This window comes from Sceloporus undulatus, chromosome 8 (genome assembly GCF_019175285.1).
Source record: "Sceloporus undulatus isolate JIND9_A2432 ecotype Alabama chromosome 8, SceUnd_v1.1, whole genome shotgun sequence".
Taxonomy (NCBI): Eukaryota; Metazoa; Chordata; class Lepidosauria; order Squamata; family Phrynosomatidae; genus Sceloporus; species Sceloporus undulatus.
Genome location: NC_056529.1, coordinates 1,508,627 through 1,531,726, shown reverse-complemented (window position 1 = coordinate 1,531,726; position 23,100 = coordinate 1,508,627). Strand labels below are relative to the sequence as shown.

General features: G+C 52.3%; 2 protein-coding genes across 9 annotated transcripts; both read right to left on the bottom strand.

The window, feature by feature from the left end:
* Positions 1–14: 14 nt before the first annotated feature.
* Positions 15–8,986, bottom strand: KCTD5 (potassium channel tetramerization domain containing 5). Of its 7 annotated transcripts, none has more exons than XR_006100523.1 (7): positions 8,492–8,986; positions 8,282–8,390; positions 8,079–8,170; positions 6,900–6,995; positions 5,926–6,051; positions 3,877–4,686; positions 15–1,136 (listed from the first exon to the last, which is right to left on the bottom strand). XR_006100523.1 is itself a non-coding variant. In XM_042437732.1 (7 exons), exons 1-6 carry the CDS (start codon positions 8,969–8,971, stop codon positions 3,891–3,893), a joined length of 948 nt encoding a protein of 315 aa, XP_042293666.1. In that variant the 5' UTR covers positions 8,972–8,986; the 3' UTR covers positions 15–1,136; positions 3,877–3,890. The 7 variants fall into 7 exon arrangements, 5 of the variants coding, with proteins under 5 accessions (XP_042293666.1, XP_042293663.1, XP_042293665.1 ...); XR_006100524.1 differs by having other exon boundaries at positions 3,841–3,935; XM_042437732.1 differs by having other exon boundaries at positions 3,877–3,935.
* Positions 8,987–9,247: 261 nt separating this feature from the next.
* On the bottom strand, positions 9,248–22,289 carry PDPK1 (3-phosphoinositide dependent protein kinase 1). 2 transcript variants are annotated; one of them, XM_042438193.1, is made up of 14 exons: positions 22,181–22,289; positions 20,758–21,015; positions 19,755–19,797; positions 19,405–19,542; positions 18,720–18,864; positions 17,588–17,685; positions 15,918–15,993; positions 15,309–15,377; positions 14,533–14,629; positions 13,737–13,910; positions 13,270–13,487; positions 12,030–12,087; positions 10,692–10,844; positions 9,248–10,408 (listed from the first exon to the last, which is right to left on the bottom strand). In XM_042438193.1, exons 2-14 carry the CDS (start codon positions 20,956–20,958, stop codon positions 10,301–10,303), a joined length of 1,578 nt encoding a protein of 525 aa, XP_042294127.1. In that variant the 5' UTR covers positions 20,959–21,015; positions 22,181–22,289; the 3' UTR covers positions 9,248–10,300. The 2 variants fall into 2 exon arrangements, with proteins under 2 accessions (XP_042294127.1, XP_042294126.1); XM_042438192.1 differs by having other exon boundaries at positions 22,140–22,273.
* Between the last annotated feature and the right edge of the window lie 811 nt (positions 22,290–23,100).

Below are 23,100 nucleotides of genomic sequence, written 5' to 3'. Positions count from 1 at the left end.
CTCTTCAGAGGAAACATGATTGATACTCGCTTTAAGGAAATGAAAGACAGAGGCCTAGAAAAGTATAAAAGTAGAAACACTTCACTCCCAGAATCACAGCCTCATTTCGGCGAATGCAGCCCAGCCCTAGCCTCCCTCCGTCCTTCTGCGGAGCCCAGCCTGAGCGGGAAAGAGGCCGAGGGCAGAGGCCGAGTCCATGCAAGACTCCTGCAAGTCCTCTAACGAAAGAGTCCAATGTAGGGGCAGCTGAGAAAGGCATGGCTCTTCTCTCTTATAGTCTATTTCAAAAGCATGCCATGAAGTTTCCTGTAAACACAGCGCACTAAACAGCTCCAGTCGCGTTTCTTCACATTGGCCACAGGCCTCTCTTAAGGAAACCAGTGCTTTCCAAAACGCCACAAAGGGATGCATAGATGACAAGAGAATGACTGCAAGCGTCCAGCCGAGAATTGCAGGAAGGCCTGCTTTCGCTCCTTGGCTTCTGGGCCAGCAGACCCCCCCAGAGACCATCTGGACCAGTCTGGAGACTGGGGTGCCAGGGCTGCCTCCTGTTCTCAGGTGCCCCTAAAGTCTCTTGAGGCCCCTCTGGGCCCTTGGCTCTGAAAGGAAGACATCGCTCCTCGTTTGGCCCCAAAGTGACGCTTGCAAGAGAGAAAGGCCTCCTCAGAGACAGAGGCCAAAAGCAGGGGGCGGCAGATGCACGGCTGAATAGCCCAGGAGAGGCCCATGGCTGCTTGCGTGTGGTCAGCGTCCATCTTTCTCAGAGAGAGAGAGGCTCCCAGAGGAGACATGGCACCAAGGAAGTTCAAGCCAGTCCCTGGCAGCGAAGAAGGCTTTGTCCAGGGAGCCCTGGGCCAGGTGGCAGACCAACCGGTGGGGAAGCAGGTGCAGCCCTGGGCACAAGGGCCGTCTGTGGTGTCTTCCATGAGGCCAGGATCAGCACAATGGCCAGCAGGCATCAGGGCCCAGGAGGGGGCACCATCCGCAGAAGGCCCAAAATCCAGACCCACAAAGATGTGGAAGGAAAAGCGGCTTCCTCCTGGTGCCATGCATCTTTGTGCGGCGATTCAAAAGAAAGGTCTTTGTCATTCCGTTCTGGAGCACAGCTACATCCTCGAACCGCGCTCTTGCAAGATCTGAAAGGGAGAAACATGGTGACCGACTGGAAATAACAAACTGTTCTAACAGGACTGGGGCCTTGGAAGGGCTCTTCCAACTGAACCCGGCCCTCTCTCAGCACCATCCAGGGCTTCAGTGAGAACCAAGTAAAAAGAAGGAACCCTTTTTGCAGTTGGCCCAAGTCAAGGCAGTGGCTGCTGAACCCTGGACCGAAGCCCCCAACTCTGAGGAAGGGAGACGGGTGAAGCAGACCAGGCACCTACAGCCCCAGTCCCTGCAAAACTCACCTGCAAGACGCCATGAGCTCTTCCTTCTGTGAGTCCCACACTCTCCCTGACTGATTCAGGGGCACAAAGTAGCTACCAAAGGCTCAACCCACAGCTCCATCCACGGCTGCTGCCACCGGAGCAATGGCTCCGTTTCTGCAGCCCCACCTTCAGCGACTATGCTATTCCCCTGCATAATACCTCAGTCCTTCAGGGAAGGCATCCCTTCAGGGAAGGCATTCATACCCTCATGGATGGGAGGAACTAAACCACTGGTATGACTCCACTTTGGCAAGTCTGGCACTCTGGGAACAAGACAGCCTTAGGTTTGGTACATGGGAAGTATGTCTGTTTCCATCTGGAAAAAAGAGCTTTTGGGATGGGCAAAATGATAAATGCTTTTGCTGCGTTGACAAGCCTCAGGGAAACAAAAACAACCCTTGGGGGCAGGGGTGGGAACCCTCCACCGGATCCATGCCCTAGCTCCGTGTCCAGCATGAACCGCCTTATCTGCCTCAAATTATTTGCTCACCTGGAGCAGTAAAGACAAGTAGTATGATGCTTCTTTCTCCCCCTCCCAACTTGCCATCTTTCCATCAAAATACGGAACTGAATGTTAGTCACGAGGGGAGAAAGGACCAGTCTGCAGACAGGAAAACCTGGTTATGCTGGCAGATCTGAGAGCATCTATGTCCAGTAAGGGAGACGTCCTCTTCCTCCTCCTGTCTCTTGTTTTACATTTATTGGACTGTGTTTGTTGCAGAGACTTAGGTTACCTTTTCTGCCCCAATTTTGAAGAAAACAAGTTTTTACAGTGCATCAAGGTTTCCAGCATGGACTCTTTCACAGCAACCTCTATGTATTTACCCACCCCGCCCTCCGCCCCAAAAGGCATCATGGCAATCTGCTCCCGACCCCCAGTCACTTTCTGTATTAATTCTTCCCATATGAAGTCAGACCTCTCCTGCCTTTTCCTGACTCTTCAGAGCAAACTACTGAGCTACGGGGGTCTAATGAAGCTTTAACTAGAGGCCTGATGGAAGAGTAGAGACAAATTGAGCACTGTATTCTGTGGAGCTGGTTTCTTCACAGCCAGTGATTCAGTGACATGTAAAGCAATCATTTTCTAACTTTAATGGGAAGAAGTCTGTTCACTGAAGTTCCAGATCATGACACTTGGGAAAGTGCGTGTGTGCCTGTGCCTTCAAGCCACCTGCTGACCCTATAATTCTTGTAGGGTTTTTAGTCAAGTAATCTTCAGAGGTGGGGTTTTGGCAGTTCTTTCTACTGAAAATACAGCTTACAGCACCTGGTATTCCTTGGCAGTTTCCCATCCAAGCACTAACCAGGGCTGACCCTGCTTAACCTCCAAGATCAGAAAGGATCTGGCGCCTTTAGACTATTTTGGCACCGTATTTTATTTTATTTTAACAGTTGCATTTTCCATTTTGATGGAAAGACCCAGACATGTCTCTATTGACACGGCTTCTCAAAAAGAAGCCCCCTTTTAGAAATTCCTTGGCAGCTGCTGCCTTCTCTTGCGGCACAGGAGCCATCCTTGGCCAAGACCTCCTGTCCCTTCCGCCTGAGGGAGCCTCTGCCCTGTTGCTGAGGGCCCTGCACTGATTGTTGGAAGGGCTGAGGCCATAGCATCCCATTCTAGAAGCCACTGCATTCCAGGCAGTGGCTCCTTCCTTCAAAAGGCAGGTCGAGAGGCAACCTGGAGCCTTTCGCAGCTTGTTCCCAGCCTCAGAGTTGTGGATTCCAACAGAAGGGCACCTGTGCCCCAGAGTCACCTCTGTGCAACTACCACCTGCAGACTCTCCTCCCGCTCTTTGTATCCCTTGAGCCCAATGTCACCTGACAGGACAGGGGCCAGGGAACCCTCAGAGAATGCATGGCTGTGGCCAGACAATGGGGCTCACGGTCAGCCCCTGCTCCATCATGGCCCCTGGAAGGGACCCTGCAGCTACTTCCAGGACACAACAGCCAGGCTCCCTGCCACCTCACCTCAGTCCAAGTGTCCACTGTAGACACCAGAGGCCTTTGGATCTGGGATGGGGATAAAGCCATTTCTACAGTCTGAAACCAAGGGAGGTCAGACAGAATAGGAGAGCACAACCCACAAGTAAATTGTTCATGTCAAGCTCTGAGAAGCCCTGCTTACTATGAGATGTGCATCCAAGTGGTCACATCTATCTCTTGTCTGTCCACATCTGGCTTTTTTGCCCTTCCATCAGTGCTGAGCAGGGCAGGGAGGGTTGCTGCACAAGCGAAAGCACTGTCTGGCCTCCACGATAGAGACTCTCCCCTCAGAGTAGAATGAGCCGCAACACACATTTCTGCTAAAACACATCAGGGATGGTTCCAGGCAGACAAATGCAGGCCTAGGGATGTGTTTCCACACAGTGTGAGGGGTAAAGCCAGCTACAATCACAAAGACAAAATGCGCTACCAGGAGAGGATGGTGGGGTGGATTCCTAGTGCTCACCATGGCACCCACACTTAATCTGAGTCATTCACATTGTAATCCGTCTCCTCATCTTCACTCTGAGCAGCATGCAGCAAGTGTAAAGAAAGGGGAGGGAAGGAAAAGAAAGAAAGTGAGAGTTGAGCCAAGCCAAAGCAAGTGCGCACGCTCTCTGCGCAGCCCTCCAGAAGTCTGCTGTGGGAAGGGAAGGTGGAGGGCAACCGAGCTGCCAAGGCTCACACCAAACGCTGAGGAAGCTGCCAGAAGATCAACGTATCTGATCTGGAGAAAGAGGGCAGGGGAAGGATCCAAAGAGAAGCCCTGCTGGTAAGTTTATGGGTTGTTTTGGGAAGGCATTGGTGTTGGGGTAACCCAGCAAGACAGGCCCCTTTGTTCTGGGAAAACAAGTGGATGCCCTACCGAGTAATTCTACATTTCTTTCTTCCTTTGGCATGTGTTCAGCTTCCCCACACTGACTGTTTTCTTAATGAAGGTTAATTTGCAGTAACAGACAACAGATCTGGTTGCTTTATGCTGAAAATAAAAAAATCCCTCAATCTTTAAAAGCATTTTTTTTTCAAAAAAAGATGCATAAATGCACTTGGTCTTTAAAAAATGCCTTCTCCAGCCACACTCCTGCCCCTTGCCCAGTCCAACAGCTGCACACTGGCCTTTAGAGTCTTGTCTGTTCCACGCATTCAGCATCTCAACAGCTTCCTGGTGCTCTTCACTCACTCTGCACCCCAAACACTGCAGCAGCTCAGCAGGAGAGCAACAACTCCATATGGAAAGTGTGCCAGTGGCTTGTTTGATCCTCAGCCGAGCCTCTTCCTACAAGCAGAAGTCTCAGATGGGGCTATCTCAAGCACTGAAGCCATATCTGAAGACCAAACCATGATGTCTTCTTGATCTCTCTGTAAGTGTGTGCCTGTCTGTGCCTTTACCTGTCAACTTATGGCAACTCCATGGATTTCTCATAGGGTCCTTTCTATGCAAGGAGCCCTCAGAGGTGGCTTTGTCAGTTCCTGCCTCTATTTTAGACTCTATTTTAGTCTACAGCCTGGTTTTTTGTGGCAGTCTCCCATCCAAGTACCAACCAGGTAGCTGACCCAGTTTAGCTTTCAATATACAACAGGATCTGGTGGCTTCAGGGTGGTTTTCATTCATTCAGGCCCTTTTGCTGGAATCTTTTTTGCAAGTCTCTTGAGCGTCACAGTCCTTCTGAGATACAAGAGAGGTATCAGATACACATTTGCATATATGACTAACTTGCAGCCTCTTTGCAAAGAGAAGGACCAACAGAAAGTAAAGGTAAAGAGTGAAGTCTGGTGTGACGCACACAGAGTAAAAGCATTGCTTTCAGGTCACCTGACATACAGCTTGATAATTTTGAAGATCAACAAATTCTGAGATGGTGACAAATCTAACCAACAGCTTTATGGAAAAGTGGACAGAAGCATTTTCCGTCTATCTTTAACGCTTGCCAAGTTTTAACTGAAGAAACTAGCAATTCCCAGACTTTGGGGACAGTTGTGACCAGCTCTCCTTTGGGAAAAGGATGCTCAGTCCAGAGAAAGCAATTCGCCGCCACTCGCCACTGTTGGGGAGGTATTTTTTGCCTTCACGTCTAAAAGCTAATTTCCAATTAGCACAGTTATTTCTGGTCAAAATTTACATCTGGATGTAGCATGAGGTTGGAGGGTGACAGACCTCCGCCCTCCAACAAGCTGAGCATAGTTTTTTGGGCTCTGTGGCCATGTTACATAAGAGTTTATTACTGATGTTTTGCCAGCATCTGTGCTGCATCTACAGAGAACATCTTCTGAAGATGCCAGCCACAGATGCTGGCAAAACGTCAGTAATAAATTCTTATGGTAAATGGCCACATAGCCCAAAAAACCCACAAAAAAACTATGGATGCTGGCCATGAAAGCCTTCGAAACAAGCTGAGCCGTTAATTCAAGGAAGGGCCCACAGCAGGCACACACCAGGCAGAATGAAGAGAGGACCCTTCAGGAAGGCTGTGCTTTCAGCAGCCCCTGCGGTGGAAGCACTTTCCTGCCAACTCACCTTTGCTTTCTCGCTGGGCTCACTGGCTGTGCCATATGGAGTGTTATGCAGTTCCTTGGAGACGACACACAGAAATTCAGCCTGGTCTTCGTTCCCATAGTTGTAAGAGGACCCAATGCTAACCAGCTGGAAGAGAAAGGCAAAAGCTCAGACCTGTTACCTTCCAGCCTGGGACATGGCCTCCAATGTAATATTATGAAAAACCCCAACACATTGATATGGAGGCTGTTCCAGCTGCACAGTAGAACGAGGCTACTTCAAATAAACAGAGTTCAGAGCCCTAATAGCTCAAAGCTACTGAATAAAAATGTATGTGGGGGGTGTTGGGCCTGTCTGTCCCTTCCCCAGTCACAGACACTATGCTTCTCAACAGCAGTCACAAGGGAAGATGAGCCTGGGGTGGCTGGTGGGCTTCCCCATGGTATTTGACTGGCCATGCTGGCCCTGGAACCTGCTTCAGGAACCTTCTCGTGCTCTTATTCCCCTCCCCTCCCCACCTGCTGCATCTCTCTTAACAGGAAGATGTTGCCTTAGATGGTGGTGCTCAGAGGCTTGGAGATACCATAAGTCAGGTCCAGAAGCAAAATCTTTATTTGAAAGACTTATAGCACTTCAGGAGTATCCCAAATAAAGAGGCTCGGACAGCAAGAGGTCCAGCACAGAGCAATCGGGTGATCTAAACCTTGTGCACTGGGTTATCAAGTACAATTTACAACTTGTTTAAAGACACCAAAGAGAGCTGACATAACTACACAATGCACACGGCACTCGTGAAATGCTGTATCTAAACTTTCCCAATGTCACAAGGCATGATCTTAATTGATTTTTCTGGTCAGTGCAACTCCCACACTGCACATCAAGTCCCTGGAAAGTGTGCTTGTTAGCACCCCAGGTGTGCTGATACCATGGCAGTTGATCCGTTCTTGTACCAACCTTGCAAAGGCCACCCAGCCTTTTGCCTGCCAGCCCCTTACCTGTTCAAACTTCCAGCCATCAGACATAGTGGAGACCATCTGCGTCAGCTCTTCCTCCTGGCACTGCAGCACCCGGTAAACGTGTTTGATGGGCACCTATGGGGAAAACAACAGGCGGAGGAGGAGCAAGAGGGAGTGGGGGGCCACAGTCCCAGCTGCCCCTCACCCCTTTGAAGGCACTCCGCTAACTACAAACCCAGAAATTCAACTTCCCCACAAAACCTATGACTCACTTTTTACAGTGTGACCCAAAATGGTTGCTACAGGTGAATGTGCAGCAAGGTCCCACCCATAGACCACCGCCCCTGCTGTCTTCACCTGAAACACAGGCCAATGTTTTGCCGTTTTCTGCACTATCCACCCCTCCAGGTTTTGCAGGTGCTGAATGTGGAAGCGAAACGCCCGTAAGCGCAGAGTCAGTGCGGCACAGTGGCCACCATGGGAGATCTAGGTTCGAGTCACAAAATGCACTTGGTGGCCATGGCTTATGGCAGGTTCATTTCTGGCTGCTGGGGGCCATTTGGCAAGAAGTCCCCCAAGGGCTGCACTTTCTCAGAGGCACGAGGCTTCATTAAAACAACCAGGAAGCCACACTCTCCTACAGTAGGCTTTAAGATCTTTACTTCTTTGTTCCTCTCTTTTCCCATTTGATCGTTTGTGCAACAAAATAGTCTAATCCAGTCCCATTCTCAAGCCTCAGCACCATGCTGCCTCTCAGCAGAGCCTATCTGCTGAAGACCAGTTGGTCAGTCAGTCAGAGGCCTTTCCTAGCCTTGCTTGTCCCCCTTTTACTCTTCCTTTCCCCTGATGACTTGCATTTGATGACCAGGACGTGGTTTTCTGAAGAGAAACCTTGTTCGCTCCAAGAGAGAAAGTATTCCATTGCAACTCTTCTCAGCCTTTTTTTTGCAAAGGCTACACTTTGAGAACTTGTCTTGGGGGGAAGGGGGCTCTTCTGCCCCAGGCAGCTGGCCTCCAGGTCTGTCCCTTGAAGGCAGCCCACCGGCCAGGCCCACTTCCCAGCCCACAGACGCCGCCGGCAGGACCCCTGGAGTCAAGGCGTCGGAGGGCAAAATGGCAGAAGAGGAAGCCCCTTGGCTTCTGGGGCTCCTTCTGGAAGGCAGTGCCCCGCTGGCCTCCTAAAGGAAAGGCCTCTGGCAGAGAGGAAGGGGGGCTCACCTGGGAGGTCTTGCTGTCCCTTTCCCGGATCTTCTCCTTCACAAGCTTGATGAGGGACGTGATGTTGTAGAACTCGGCTTCCTCCAGGACCCCTGGTGCAAGAAGGGAGACCGGCCTCAGAGCCCTCGCCTTGGGCCCTGCTTCCCAGCAGAGAGAGGCCGGGGAACCCTCGCAGCCAGGCTTTGCCCCGAGGCCGCCCCTACCTTCCTCGGCGAGGTCCTTGTTGATAACCAGCTTCCCGTGGCGGAGGTAGTTGAGGACCGGCCCGAAGTAGGTGGGGTCCCTGTCGATCAGGTAGGCGCCGCTCTCGTCCTGCGCGGAGAGAGAGAGATAGAGGGGGGAAGGAGGCCGCGTTTAGCCCAGGCCCACGGGATGCCCTCCTCCTCCTTCCCCGGGAGGTCGGGGGGGGTCACCTTGTCGGAGTCGAGGTCGGGGCCGGCCTGGCAGAGGCGGAAGAGGAAGCTCCTGGGGTCGCGGCAGAGGGTCTGCCGGGTGCTCAGGAAGCACGTCCCGCCCACGTTCAGACGGACCCACTTCCCGGGAGCCGGAGCCGGGCAGCGCGGGGGGGGAGGAGGAGGGCGCCGGGGGCGGAGAGGCCGAGGGGGACCAAGCGGAAGAGGAGCCCGAGCTTCCTCGGCGGCGGCGGCGGCAGGAAGAAGAGGAGGAGGAGGAGGAGGAAGGAGAAGAGGAGGCGGAGGAAGGGGGCGAGGGGGGCCGCCTGGAAAGGCCCTCAGAAGCCGCCGGAGCCGGACGCATGGTCTCGGGCAGCGGGCAAGGGCTCTCCGCCGCCATCCTGGCTCCGCGCCGGAACTAGGTCCGCCCTGAAAGGCGTCCGCTCCGCCCCAGGGCCACTGCGGCGCATGCGCACCGGAAGTCCGGCGGGCCCCCTCCATTTCCGGTCCTCCCTCCCCTTGGGAGGCAGGGCCTGGCTGCGTCACGGCCGTTTAATTGAGAAATTGAGTGTTGCCAATCTGGCGGCTTTCACACCAAAATGGGTCCTTTGGTGTGATTTCGGGGCTTGGCTTTAAGGGTAATTTGGGGAGATATTGGGGGGGGGGGATTTGGAGAGTTTTGGCAAAACGTTTGGGGAATGATCTTGGAGGCTTCTTGGCCACGCTGCTGGGGAGAGAGGAGGGCAGTTACGCACAGAAAGGCCGCCATGAGTCCAATCAGTGGAGGCTTAAATATATTTAGGTCATGTAAAATATCTCCAAAGTTGCTAAAAGGGACGACGCTTCGCCAACGAACAATGCAGGAATATTTGTACACCTCATTATACAGAGACAACGCATCGAGTCATCAATTGTACAGACAGTGTCGCCCGCCCCCCCAAGCGGCCTCTCCCTCCCTCCCTCCGTCCATCTGCCCCTCTGTCCGGTTGTCCGCCCAAAGCCTCCTGTCCATCCGCCGCGGCCGGCCGGCCGACTGACCCTGCGAAGGAAGGAAGCGTCTCTCTCCGGCGCTCCTCCAGAAAGAAGGCAAAGCAGCTCTCCGTTGCACCAAGGCAGTTTCCATACCAACTAGTTAACCTCTCAGTTAGTATTAGTTAAAAGCATGCTGGTAACTTCAATGCTCTTTAAACATGTAAATGCATCAAATTAAAATTCCATGTTTAAAATGCTACGGAACAAGACCACCAGGGCTTCGCGCACCATGTCCAGCATTTCCCTCTTTCCAGCTGCAAAGGAGTGTATTTGCAAGACATGAGAGTAAAGAAAGTACCATCTGCAGAGAATCCCAGAAGCAGGCCTGGCCCAGAGAACTCCCCAGGCCGCCGCCACCGGAGCCAGGCGCCTGCAAACTAGCTGTGGGAAAGGGCCAGGGCAGCAGCAGGAGAGAAGGGAGCAGGGCTTGCTTGCTTGCTGTCCACTCTGGGGAGGCACTCAAAGCCCCCAGACGCAGCCCAGAGGCAGGGCTGGCAATTGCAAAGTCACGGGAGCCATGGGTCCCCAATGCTCTGGGCTGCAATGACAGCAGCAAGAAGTCTGCAGGCAGCCGCTCACTTGCAGCAGTCGACCAGGAGGGAAGGGGGAGCAGGGGGAGGTCTGTCTGAGAAAGCACAAAGCAAGTAAAGCAACCCTGAATTCCATTGGTTTCCTCTGGGAAGGAAAGAGCTTGGCCCTGGAAGTGGATGTTGTTAATGGGGCTGGGAAGAGTCCTCTGGTGGCTCTCTAGCAGCACGGAGGGAAACAGGGAGCAGAGGAGGATGAGCAGCTGCCGCCTCATTTCGCAGCGTTCTGGTGGTATCTGTGTCGCCAAACCTCTTGAATCTTTTTGCACCATTTGTGAGCATTCCCACTAGGATCCATCAGGTAGTACGTCCTGTTAGGCTGGAAACAAACAAGGATTCAGTGCTCCTTCTTGCCAGCCCCACTCGCTCCAGGAACACAACCAAACAGCTGGACTTAGGACCGGCCATCTTGGCACAAGCCTCAGCCCATTGGCCCTTCTCCCTATGCAGCCCCAGGCACCAAACAAATATACCCCAAGGCCACCAGTTGTATCGCCTGACCTGCCTAGGTCTCGAGAAGCCTGCGGCCACATCTCCCATTCCTCTCAGGGATTGCTGGCGGCTGGCACTGAACTAGCATTGGAGCCAGAGGAGTCACTTACTGTGTGAACAAAGAAGGTCTTGAAGTTCTTGGCTTCTGGCCGCAGCTCCAGGGACCATGGGATCTCCCCTTTCAGAACCTTGTTGACGGGATCCACATAATACAAGTGGGGCCCTTCAGTGAGCAGCAGCTGGCGCCGGCGAGCAAACAGGCCCTGCAGAAGAGGCCAAAGAACCCCAGCTGAGCCCAGGCTGGCAAAGGGCGGCCCCCAGGTCAATAGGTCAGGAGACCAGAATGGAGCAAGGAGGCCCAGAGAGCCTTCTGAGCAGGCCCTCTCTTTCCCTGCTGACCCCACGCCTGCCAGAACTAACTCAGAGGAGGGAAGACAAGAGATGCCCTGGCGTGACTCTGAGGGTCAGGGAGCCCAGCCCTGCTGTTCCTTGCCCCAAAGAGTCACTTCCCCACCAAAGGTTCGGTTGCTTATTTGGAGTGGGGGGGGGGGGTATGAGGGACTAGAGAGCTCAACTGCTCCCCAGAGATGGTCCTTTGCCTCAGAGCCAAGGGCTGAAAGATTCCCTCCAGCTGGAACAGAGAATGGCACTAGTGGGCAAGCACTGCCGGTGCTGCCAGGGAGGTTTCTGTTGCTGCCTCCCACTCCTCAGGGCAAGCCCCCGGCTTCATATGGCTCATCCTATGGGGTCTCCATGTGGTACCCATGGGGGATTCGAAGGCCATAGAGACCAGGAGGACAAATGCATCTGGCCATAAGAGTCTGCAATCAAAGCAGACTTTTGTTTTTTGTGGGTTTTTGGGGCTCTGTGGCCATGTTCTAGAAGAGTTTCTTCCTGACCTTTCGCCAGCCTCTGTGGCTGGCATCTTCAGCAGACTTTGTTCAGTCCCATGAGCACTGTGTTGTTGCATGTGTGATGCCTGCCCCAAAAGCCCAAAAAAAGCAAGGAGGGCTGGAGGGAGGAATCGGGTTAGAGAGAGAGAGAGAGAGAGAGAGAGAGAGAGAGAGAGAGAGAGAGAAAGGGGGACTGTGGCTAGGAAGAACCAGTGCGCTTGGGGCCTTACTGTCCACCCTCTGCCTGCAATTTCTCCAAGACCAGTTGACGGCTCCGTACCCCCTCCCCATCTAGGAGCCACAGAGGGGGGTCCTTGGCTCCATCACCCAGTTGGCAGCCAAGTGACCCTCACTGATACAAGAACTGCCTGCTGAAGGAATCCGCTTTCGGGTCCTCTTAATGGCTCTCTTTGCCCCCCCCCTTTTAATTAAAAAGCTTCAAAAGTAGAGACTTAAAAAAGGTCTTAGGCACAGAAAGAGCAAGTTGTTTCTACTCTAGAAACAACAAGGAGAAAAGTTGTCAGGAATCCAAAGGCACAGAGTCAAAGTACTTACCTTCCGCTTGTCTACAGGACCCATTTTCAGTATTAGATTATTTTCTACGAACTGGTGCCTGAGGAAGAGAAAACTATCACTGTGTGCTATTTCCATCAGTTAGGCAGAGGGGTCTTTCTAAAGGAGGATGTGGTTGCAGCACTTGAACAATCAGCCAGGAGCCAGCTCTGGAGGCCCCAGGGGTCAGTGCGTGGGCAGCTGAGAGGGGCCCTTCCTCCCAGGCAGTCCCAATGCCCTTGGACTACAACTCCCATCAGCACTCTTGCCCATTGCCATTTTTGGGGGAATCCTCCTTGCCTCCGGATTAGACTGCTCAGGGTGAGGGTGGGATCTTTCCTCACCCAACCAAGGGCTCAGCGACTCCAGCAGCAGGAATTCAGAGGCCCCCAGATCAGGGTTGGAAGGCTATCCAAAGACTAGAGAAAGGGCTTCCAGCACACAAGTCAGACCATGTGAGTCCTCTTTAAGCCCCTTCTTAATTTGGTTTTTCCAGACCTGAGAATGATTAGGATCCACCTTTCTCTCGTTGCCACATACAGCTCTGGACTGGAGGTAGATGGGCAGACCAGCAAGGAGTCTTGGCACAGGCTGTTTGGACAGTCGCTACCCGATGAGGACATCATCCTCCGGAAGACCCTGGGAGCCACAGAATACGGCCAGCCACAGGGGCCCAAGCCTCTCACTGGCCAACTTCCTTATTCCAGTTAATCTCAAAGGTGTTACAAGATCTCTCAACATACTGATTCTACAGACTAACACTTTGAATTCAGCTAGTGAGGATATATATTGGGAACTGCAGTCTGCCACCATCCAGAGTGCTGCTTGGTCATCCATCCCACAGTTCAGTTTTTCCTTCTCTCCAAGGATGAAGCAACAACTCCTCAGATGGGAGCAGCCTCTCCAGATGGCTAGGAGCTCTCCTCAGACCACCAGCTTCCAAGTAAACAGGCCAGCCCCTGCCACCTGCCAACACTGGGGAGAATCTCCTCCCAGGACATCCCCAGTGGACTGGACTCCCCTTCCTTTTGGGCATTTAAACAGAGATCGGACAGCCGCTGCTGAGAGATGCCCCGGATAGGGACTGGACTTGCTGGCCCATGAGGCCCCTCCCAGCCCTACAAGGACACCCTCCTTCCTCTGCCATGCTTGCTTGGTTTTGAACAGTACACCAGAAGTCAGGAGAGCTGCAAACCCAAGGACGCTGTGGGGAAACTCTCATGCAGACGGATGGATGGCTTACCATGGGTTTCCACCTGCCTGTTTTGCCAACAGCAACCTTTTCTCTTCTTCAGAAAACTGAAGGTCCAGTTCAAAGGAGTTGCTGTCAAGGTCATGGATATACTGCTCAATGTTGTTGTCCGAGGTCTGTGGAGGAGATGTCTCCGGGGAAGACAGGGACTGAGAAGAGGCCGAGCTGGAAACTTGCATGCAGCCAAACTGACTCAGGAGATTGTCATACTGCCAAAAAAATAGAAGCAGCTCTAACTCCACTCAGCAGGAACACCAAAGAGCTGAAGGAGGGAGACCTCCCAGGCCACTCAACATTCACTTAAGCACCCCTCTCCCAACCCACCGCCCCAAAATGGACGCGGGAAAGGCCACGAGGGAGCTGGAACTGTGGCCTCCTTCCCTCTGGGAGGAGGAGAGAGGCCCACTGCAGAGCCCTCCAAGGGGGGCAACACGGGGACCCTGCACGGTGGCACTCACATTGCCATAGCAATCCTCATCATCTTCTGACATGGCGGGCAAGTATGCTGTGAGTTTGGGTGGCGTCTGCTGGTGCAAATTCTCCCAGGTAATGGAATCGAAAAAAGGGTGAGCCTTGAGTGGTTCATAGCCTCTCATTTCTTCACAGCCTAACCGCTTGGTAGCATCTAGAACCTGATAAAGATGAGAGACAGTTACACCTCTTCCAAAACGAGGAGTGATTTTAAAGCAACATTTTTTTGGGGGGGGGGGATGGGGGGGAGGCTGAGATCTGCTGGCTGAGCTCATAACGGCCTGGGTACTCAACCATTAGGAAATCAGTCAAGCAGGTGGCCCGTTTTCCTCTCAATGGAACAAGGTGGGTGGGTGCAGCTCACAGATTGCCATGGCCAAGGCATGTGGGCATCAAGTCATCTGCAGTCCACAGGGGGTGCCAGGTCCTCCCCGCACTGAGTTCTGGGAATAAAATGGCACTATACTCCAGTAGGTAGACCAGTCTGATTTGGGGGGTGGGCAGGAGCCATGGAGAGCCCAATTTGTGCTGGACATGTTCTGTCTGGGGGTTTCCAAGACCCAATAGGAGAGAGTTCCCAAGGACAAAGGGAGGAATTTGAGGCAAGGAGGGCAAGGAGGACAAAGCAAAGGAGAAAGGGGAGAGAGGCTGCCATAGCTCCAGGATAACGGATCTTGGGCAACTGAGGCTTGGCCCAAAGACAGAGGGGCAGAGAAGTACACTCCAACTAGGCTCTGACTTCCAGCCTTCTCTCAGTCTCCTTGGCGAACCAAATTCACTTACCAAAAGCTTTTCTACGAGGTCTTTTGCTTTAGGAAAGAACTTCTCTGGGAATTCATATTCCAACTTGATTATCTTTTGAAATATAAGATATTCATTCCTGCAGGGAAAAATGTGTGTATCTAGTTTTACATACAGATATAGTCTCATGGAAATTTTTTCCAAAGCTACACCCTGAGATTAAAAGCTATACATTTTCTTTGCACCAAACAAACATGAAGCATACAATTGCAGATCTTCCCCCCACGTCGCCAAGGAAGAGCTACCCTTCTTTAGGGGAAGTGGAAATGGGCAAGGCCAAAGTGACAGTGATCACCTCCTCCCATGCACCCCATGTCTGGTCACCCTCACTGTCCCTCTGCCATTGAGGGTGGGAGAAGGAGAGGCCTGGCTGGGAGGCTGGGTGGCGGCACATGGACAGGGACCGGGAGCCAAGCTTCCTCCATGGCCAGCTCTCTTCCTCCTCCTCCACCTTCCCATCCCCTCTCCTCCCTCTGGGAAAGAGGAGGCATGGAGACTGGCAGGGAAATCTGGGAAAGCCAACCATAGGGGCGGGGAGGGGGGTAGGGAAACCTGGGGAGATCTCAGGGGCCCCAGTTCTAATGCTGTGAAGTGGGAGCAGGGAAGCTGAAAGGTAGGGAATGGAGAGCACCAACTACATGCCCCCACTCCCCACAACCCATTAACTGGTCCAAAGGCTGAGCAACATGGGAGGGCATGTGGATGCCCTGGCCTACTTGATCCATAAACCATGACACCCATGCCCTGCAAAGTCTTACCCAGCTCTAAATGGTGGAAGCCCTGCCACAAGCTGATAGACGATGCAGCCGAGCGCCCACAGGTCAGAACTTCATCCATACAGGAGGGCAGAGGGGGAAACAAAGCAAATGTCAAGCAGTAAGAGACCAAAATGTATGTTTTTAGTTCCAGATGTTACTGGACTTTAGAGTTTATATCTCAAGTTCAGCTGTGGGTTCTTCATAATTGTGTTTTGGAAAGCTGCCATGTTGTTTTTTTCCTGGCTATTGGAAGTCTCCTTGATACTGTTTTACCCTTAACGGCAGACAATAAATAAAAGTAAAATGGCAGAAGAAAAAGGACTGCTTATAGCCAAATCAAAACTTCAGTTTTGCTATTATGTTATAGTTAAGAAGGTAAATGCCAAACTCCGATACTTCCTCAATGCCTAGGAAGAAACAAAGGAGAAGGCAAGTTCCAAAAGCTGGGACCAAAACTGGTTAAAACTGTTGTGGAAGAGCATTGGAGCACAGTGTGGCAAAGGAGGCACCTCTGGGAAGGAAGAACCCCCTCACCTGTAAAAGACACCCCCTCCCCACGCATATGCGCAGATCCCTCAAAAGCCTTCCCGGGAAAGGCAGGCTACTCACCTTTTGCAGGCAGACTTCTCTGTTAAGAGTTCGGGAGACACATACTGGGCCGTCCCAACAAAGGAGTTTGCCCGGGCTGGAGAGGGAAAAACAACCATCATTAACTGAGACTGCAAGCAGACAGGCAGTCCCTAGTACTACCCATTAAACAGACATTCTCTCTCTGCACACACAAGCAGCTCATCCACTTTTTCCTCCTTAGCAGACTTTTTGGGGAGATTTTACATTATTTACTTATTTATTTGAATTCCACTGGGGGACACCTTTCTCCAAAAGTGATAGCCAAGGCTAAAACAACACAAAGCTAAAACAAGATTCGTTAAAACCTGTTAATAAGAATTAAACATCAATTTGAAAACATCACAGCAAAACCATTTTTTATAATAAAAACATTCAAAAAGATAACAAGGTTAAAAAGAGAGGAGTCTCCACATCATAAAAAGAGCCCCCAGCAAGGAGTTATTCATTAAAATCTGGTTTGATAAAAAAAGGCTTTGCTGTCCATGAAAAGAGAGCGGAGAAGGGGCTAACCAAGCCTCTGGTGGGAGGGATTTCCACACAGAGGGCAGAGCCACTGAGAAGGCCCTCTCCCTTGTCCTTAAGAGAAGGATCTGTGATGCTGGTGGGACAAAGAGAAGCCCCTTCCCTGAGGGTCCCAAGACTCTAGAAGGTTCATACAGGGGGTAAAGTTAGGTTGTTATTATTATATTATTATTATTATTTTCTTATACCCTGCCTTTCTTCCAATATAGGGACTCAAGGCAGTGAACAACAGGTTTAATACAATACAATTTAAAAACAATACAACATTAAAATGTATAAATATAAAACTTAAAAAACAATTAAACAACTTTAAAAGTTAAAACAGTTATGAGTTAAAATAGAGTATGTTAAAAATACAAACCTTAAAAAATTCCATTAAGACAACATTCCCAGCCCTCATCAGTTTGCAAGGGCCTGCCAGCATAAGAATATCTTTATCTACTGCTGGAAGGACAGCAGAGATGGAGCCCTCCTGGCCTCCCTTGGGAGGGGTTCAAAGCTTGGGAGCAGCCACCAAGAAAGCTCTCTCTCTTGTTCCCACCAAACGCACCTGAGACGGTGGTGCAACAGAGAGAAGGACCTCTCTGGAGCATCTTAATATTCCCGGGGGGTTTGGACAGGGAGAGCCTTCAAATAGCCTGGACCCAAGCTGTAAGGTTGGGAGGACAGGTAAGGATGACATGCTGCTAAAAGTCTGAGTGAAGCTGGGAGTCGCACAACAAAAGCCTCCCTTGAAGGCTTTCGGCCTCTCGGTATCGAGTTTCAGAGTTGTGTGTGTACTTGATTACAGAGCCCTGCTTTCTGTTGTGCGATTCCATCACCTTTTATCAGCTGTTTCTACAGATCTTGGACGCTGACAGGATCTTATGTTGGAAGTTCCCCTCCGCCCCACTACTGCACCACTGACCTCCTCCCTCATTTCAGTGGCATCCGGTTAGCCCCCCCCTTCCCCCAGCCTAAATGAAACCTTCTCTGCTCCTGGCTGCATCTCCAACAGACGACGACTGGAGTTTAACCTTTCTTCTCAAAGACAGCAATGAAATTCTACAGAGACTGTAACCAGCTTTCAGTAACATGATAAAGGCTACTTTATTCATTTCCAGGAAGAGGTATCAAGCTGCACACACCTTGCTTGCTGTCTGCAGATAATACTTTTGCTGTCCCAAAGTCTGTGATCTGAATGTGCATCTCTCCATTCAGCAGAATGTTCTCTGGTTTCAGATCCCTGCAAAAGACACAGTTCATAGAGACCAGGCTGTGTGCCTGAAGCCAACACCAAACAGCAGCATCTCACTCCTATTTCCCCCAACTTACAAGAAAATTCCAAACTGAGTGAGATAGCACCTCTCCAGGTAAGATATGAACCTCAGTTGGATGAGAATCAATGAGAAGGAGCAAGGCAGATTCAACAAGTGAGCAAAAAAGATGCAGACTCTGGAGGGGAAGGCCAAAAAGGAACTGGCGATAGAACACCAGCCCAGAATATAGCGTGGCGTCCCTTGCAAGTGAGCCACACTGGGAAAATGCAGAAGGAATTGCACTCCCATTGCCATTGCAAAGAAAAATCTCTTGCAGCTCACTCTAGGACCTGGAGCCATCGCTCTAACTCCAGTCCCCCCAACAGCATCCTAAATGTCCTGGTGGAGCATGGATCACATTATGAAGATAAGCCATATGCAGCTGGAAATCCCAGTTGTCCTGTTCTATCACCAGTGATAGGCACATGGGGCAGGGAGGGATTCTGTAGCCTCAACACTGGGCAAACTGCCACTACTGCTGCCACTTCCCCCAAAGTGAAACTATCTCCACCACTTTCTATTACACGTTGCCCCCTAAATGTCCCACCACTGGCTAGATGGATGTTGACCCCCAAGGCATCCCACTCTGCTTCCGTGACCAATAGTGAGGGTAAGGGAAGCAAGAGACAGATGCCAAAGACCTATCACACATTCCCAGTCCCTTCAGGGATGACCAAGAAGTTGGAATCCCATTTTTTAACAAAACCCACCTCCAAAAGCTGATCACAAAACCAACACACCACATGAGGAAGATGTGATGTCCTGCTGCAGGAAGGAGCCCATCCGTCTTGGAGCCCCTGGAGCAGAGTTTGGAAGGAGGACCCTGCAAGGGAGGCTCATGGGACTCCATTACTTCTTATGGAACCTCCTAATCTAAGTGGAGAAACCCCGCAAAGGGAGACCAAAGGCAGTTGGCAGCAACACAACTGGAGAAGCGATCAGTTTCCTCTTGTCACCTTACCTGTGAATAATTCCCTTTCCATGAAGGTACTCCAATGCAGCCACAATTTCAGCCGTGTAAAACCTTGTACATGTCTCATCAAATGAGCCAATCTTGCGGATGTATTTTAGAAGCTCCCCATTCTTGGCATAACTGAGTCCAAAATCTGAGTGTGCCATTAAGAATGATTTCTGCCAGAAATTTATAGACTTAGTAACAAAAATACAAAGATATTAGAGGCAATTCTAAATTGATGGCTACGGGCCTGAACAGACAGGCCAAAATAAACTGCTTTGGGTCACTTTGGAGGTATGCTGTTTAAATGATGCATTTGTCCTAAGAAGCTGGAAGCCACACATCAGTCCTAAGTATTGGAGCGCAGCTTCGGTGCAGCTTCTGGCATCTTAGGACGCATGCATCATTTAAACAACATACTGTACCTCCAAAGCAGCTTTATTTTGGCCTGTCTGTTTGGGCCCTATGTGCCCAGAAAATGCCAGCCATCTATATGGTAACTGGATCTTATACCCCATGCAGAGCTGGTCAGGGGCATTGAGGAACCCACTTTCTCCACACTTTCACTACAAAAACTTTAATGAGAATTATGGAAACATCATGTTAGCACATCAAAGAAGCACTCTACTCCGCCCAAATTTCCTACTCTTAAAAAGTATTGCCATGAAAACATTTTCATCCCAAAGGATACAGAGCTTTTCATCATCCTGAAATGTGAAGTAGAGTTTTACAAAGAAAGGGTGGTCCAAGCGGGACATGATGTCTCTCTCTCGGGTCACGTAGGGCACCTTGTTCTCTTTTATGATGTGACGCTTCTCCAGAATTTTAACTTTTGGAAAAACAAATGAGTTACAATCTGCTTGGAGTCTCAATGGAGAAGTGACAAACTATCTGCTCAGATAGGAAGTGGCTCAGAGGCCAGGTGACCTGTGAAACCTTTGCCCCCAGAGAAGCAATGGCATCATTTCCTTTGGCTCCAGCACAGGGGCCACCAGACAACGGCCTCAGCCCACTCCCACCCTGACAGAAGGCATTACTCACTGGCATATTCTCTGGAGGTAGACAATTCTCTGGCCAAGACAACCTGTTTCAGGTGAAGGAAGGATACCATTACAATCTGAACACGAGATCCTAGAAAGGGTCCTTGCAGATCAGGAGGGAACAGCTTTGCAAAAGGCCCCAATCTGGCCACCAGCAAAGCTTTATTAGCCCAGAGGGCCACCTAGTCCACAGTACAAAGGCCCATCACACTCTCTCTGAGGAAACCACATTCACTTATAGTACTCCCCAGATATATATATATATATATATATATATATATAAAATACATACATACATACACACACACACACACACACAAACACACACACAAAAGGAAGGGGAGGCTTGCTCTAAAAATGGTCTTCTTCTGTGGAGCAGAAGGGCATTTGTGGAGCCCAGTAGAAAAGCAACTCTCAATCTTTTTTACAGGGCCCGCAATTTCCTTATGAGCCTGTACATGGGGCAAGGGTGACAGGAAACATGGAAGTGAGAGAGCCAGGCCTGCTTAGGCAGCTATGCTGGACAGCCAGGCCTCTGCAAGGGCAGAAGGGGTGGAGCGTGATTCAAGACCCTGAGGTCACTGCAGGAGGCCAGGAATCAAAGGCCTGTTACAGACTGCCAAAATAAAGCTGCTTTGGGTCTCTTTGGAGGTATGCTGTTTAAATGATGCATGGGTCCTAAGAGTCCGGAGGTCGCACCAAAGCCACATTCCATTCCTAAGCACTGGAGTGCAGCTTTGGTGCAGCTTCTGGATTCTTAGGGTGCATGCATCATTTAAATAGCATACCTCCAAACAGACCCGAAGCAGCTTTATTTTGGCAGTCTGTAACAGGCCACAGTGATCAAGACAGGAGCACACACACTTTTAGCTTTTTTGCCCTTCTGCATGGAGACCACAGGGACTAAAATCCTGGGAAATGAGAGAACAACTTGCTGGGCATAGTGTGTGTATTGGTGGCAGCACCGAGAGACAGTGCGCTCGCAGCCAGGCAAAGGTACTCACTGTTGAGAAAGAGCCTTCACCCAGAATCTTCGTGAACTTAAAGTCCTCAGGCCGCTTCTTCCGCGGCTGGGAAGGCAGCTGCTGCAAGGACTCTGCACTTGCCCGGGGCTCCGTCGCAGCGCTCTCCATGCTCAGACCCGGTCTGCTGCCAGCGGAGGCAGCTAGAGGCGGAGGGCTGGAAACTGCCTGGTTCCTCACCATGGGTGGCGATGGGCAGGAACATAAAACCACACTGGACTGGATGGGAACAGCATCGTACTGAGGAAGCAGGGAGGGATAGCGCGTAAGAGGAGTCACAAAATGGCCACGAACCAAATGGAAACCCACCAACCCTGCAAGGAAGTCATCAAGGCACCTGGCAACTGCCCGCTTGCCTGCCAGAGCCCACCCAGCCAGGCAAAGCCCCTCCAGGACACCCAGGTGATGGGGCTCTTTCCCACTGCCCTGCTCTCTTTCCAAAGGCCCACAAGTGGGACAGGGCAGGACCAGCAGCCTCCGCTGCCCCTCTCCTCCAGCCATCTCTTCCACAAGGTCCAATTCAGACTGCCCTCCCCACAGAGCCTCCCTTTGCTATCTCTCCTGACAGCCAACCTTCTGGCAATGCCTAAAGGTGCTTGCTTCTCCCTCCACTTGATTCTGGCCCCTACCAACCCTGGGGCTCCCTGTGTCTGCTTCTGGCTCCTTCCCAGCCGCTGCCTCCCAGTTCAGTGCAAGACCTCCCCAGCCCCCTTGGCAGCCCACAGAGCCTCAGCCGCAAGAGGCATCCTGGGCACTGAGCTCAGGCAGAGGGCAGCCCCCTTGCTCTCCCAACACAGGTCTCCCCAGCGGAGCAAGGGCTTTCAGGAAGACACTCTTCTGCCTGCTCCACTTCCACGTGGATGGAGACATCCCTACTCAATCTGCCCGGAAGACGGGCCTTTGGGCCCAGAGATATTTGCTGCCTTTCAAGAGGGAGAGGCGCTTGGGAGGAAAACCAGGGAACACCGGAAGGTCCCGCTCCCAGCCCCGGAACAAGGCCGCCAGGCCCAAGGAAGGGGAGCCTGGGGGACCCTCCGGGGACGGCAGTGGCCGGAAACGCTCCGGGAACCGCGCGGTGTGGAACAGCCCTCCCCGGAGGGGAACCGTTGGCACAGCCCTGCCTCTCTTGCCCAGGAAGAAGGAGAAGCTGCCCCGAGGGACGCAGGGAGGAGGCACCGCCTCGGCTCCACACGAGGCCTTCCTCCGGGCCACGACGACCGCGAAGGGACGTGCCCTCGGAGCCAGAGCTCGCCTGGGACGGACGCCGCCTGCCTGCCTGCGGAGGGGCCTTGGCGGAGGCCCGTTCCGGCGGCAGCGGCCTAGGCTTCTTCTTCGCCCTATCCCTGCTTGGCTGCCTTGCCTACCAGGGGGCTGCCGGTGCTGGCCATGGGACCGGGCTACTGACCGACCGACGGCGCCGCGACCCAACGCGAGGGCGACCCAATGGGACGCCCGCGTCCTCCGCGAGTGACGTCAGCGACAACAATGCCCACTTCCGCTGGCGGCGGGAGGGACTTCCGGTCGGCTCGCTCCGGCACTGGCGAGTCGCTCAGCTCACGCCGCGCCAGCTCTCGCGATACTTGACGCCGGCGGGGGAAGGGAGGGGTCGGGTGGGCAGCTAGCCGGCGAGGTGGCGTCACGCGGGGCGGGGCGCGTGACGTAGCCCGGCGGCCGCACAGGCGCAGAGGAATTCTCCCTCGGCAGAGGGTCCGTCGGTGAATAGTTCCGGGTTCCCCGCGTCCTCTCCAGGGAGGTTCCTTCCGGCTGCCAAGAGAGGGGTCCATTTCTGGGGTCCTGAGGGAGGGAAAGGCAGGGGCTTCCGCGGAGGGACCCTTCGCGCCGTCTGCTTTGAGGAGTGCAAGCCACGACGGAGGAGGCAGCAGGGAGCCTGGAGGTAAGGAGCAGCTTGGCCTTCGCGAAGAGGAGGCCGGGTCCAGCCCCGGCTCTTCCCATCCCTTCCCATCCCATCCCTCGTTTCCCGGGCGAGTCCCGCGCGGCTGAGGAGCATGAGTTGACATTCATATTGGAGTTTTCAGTGTCTGTTTATTCCCCCTTCTTCCCTGACAGCCAGGCGGATTAAAATGGTCGGAAGCGAGATGCCACCGTTGCAACAAAAAAGGACGATCGCCTCGGACAAAACGGAGGCCTCTTTGCTTCTCCGGAGTTCTGTGAAGGCGGAGGCGAAGAAGTGGGCGGCGCTCCCTTGCGCTCGTCGTCGTCGTGTGCCGGAGGGAGCCCTGGCGCGAAGCAGTCGGGGGCCTCCTGTGGCATGGCTTCCTTGGAGCTCAGCAGAAGGAAGCAGGCCCTTATGCTCAGGAGGGAGGC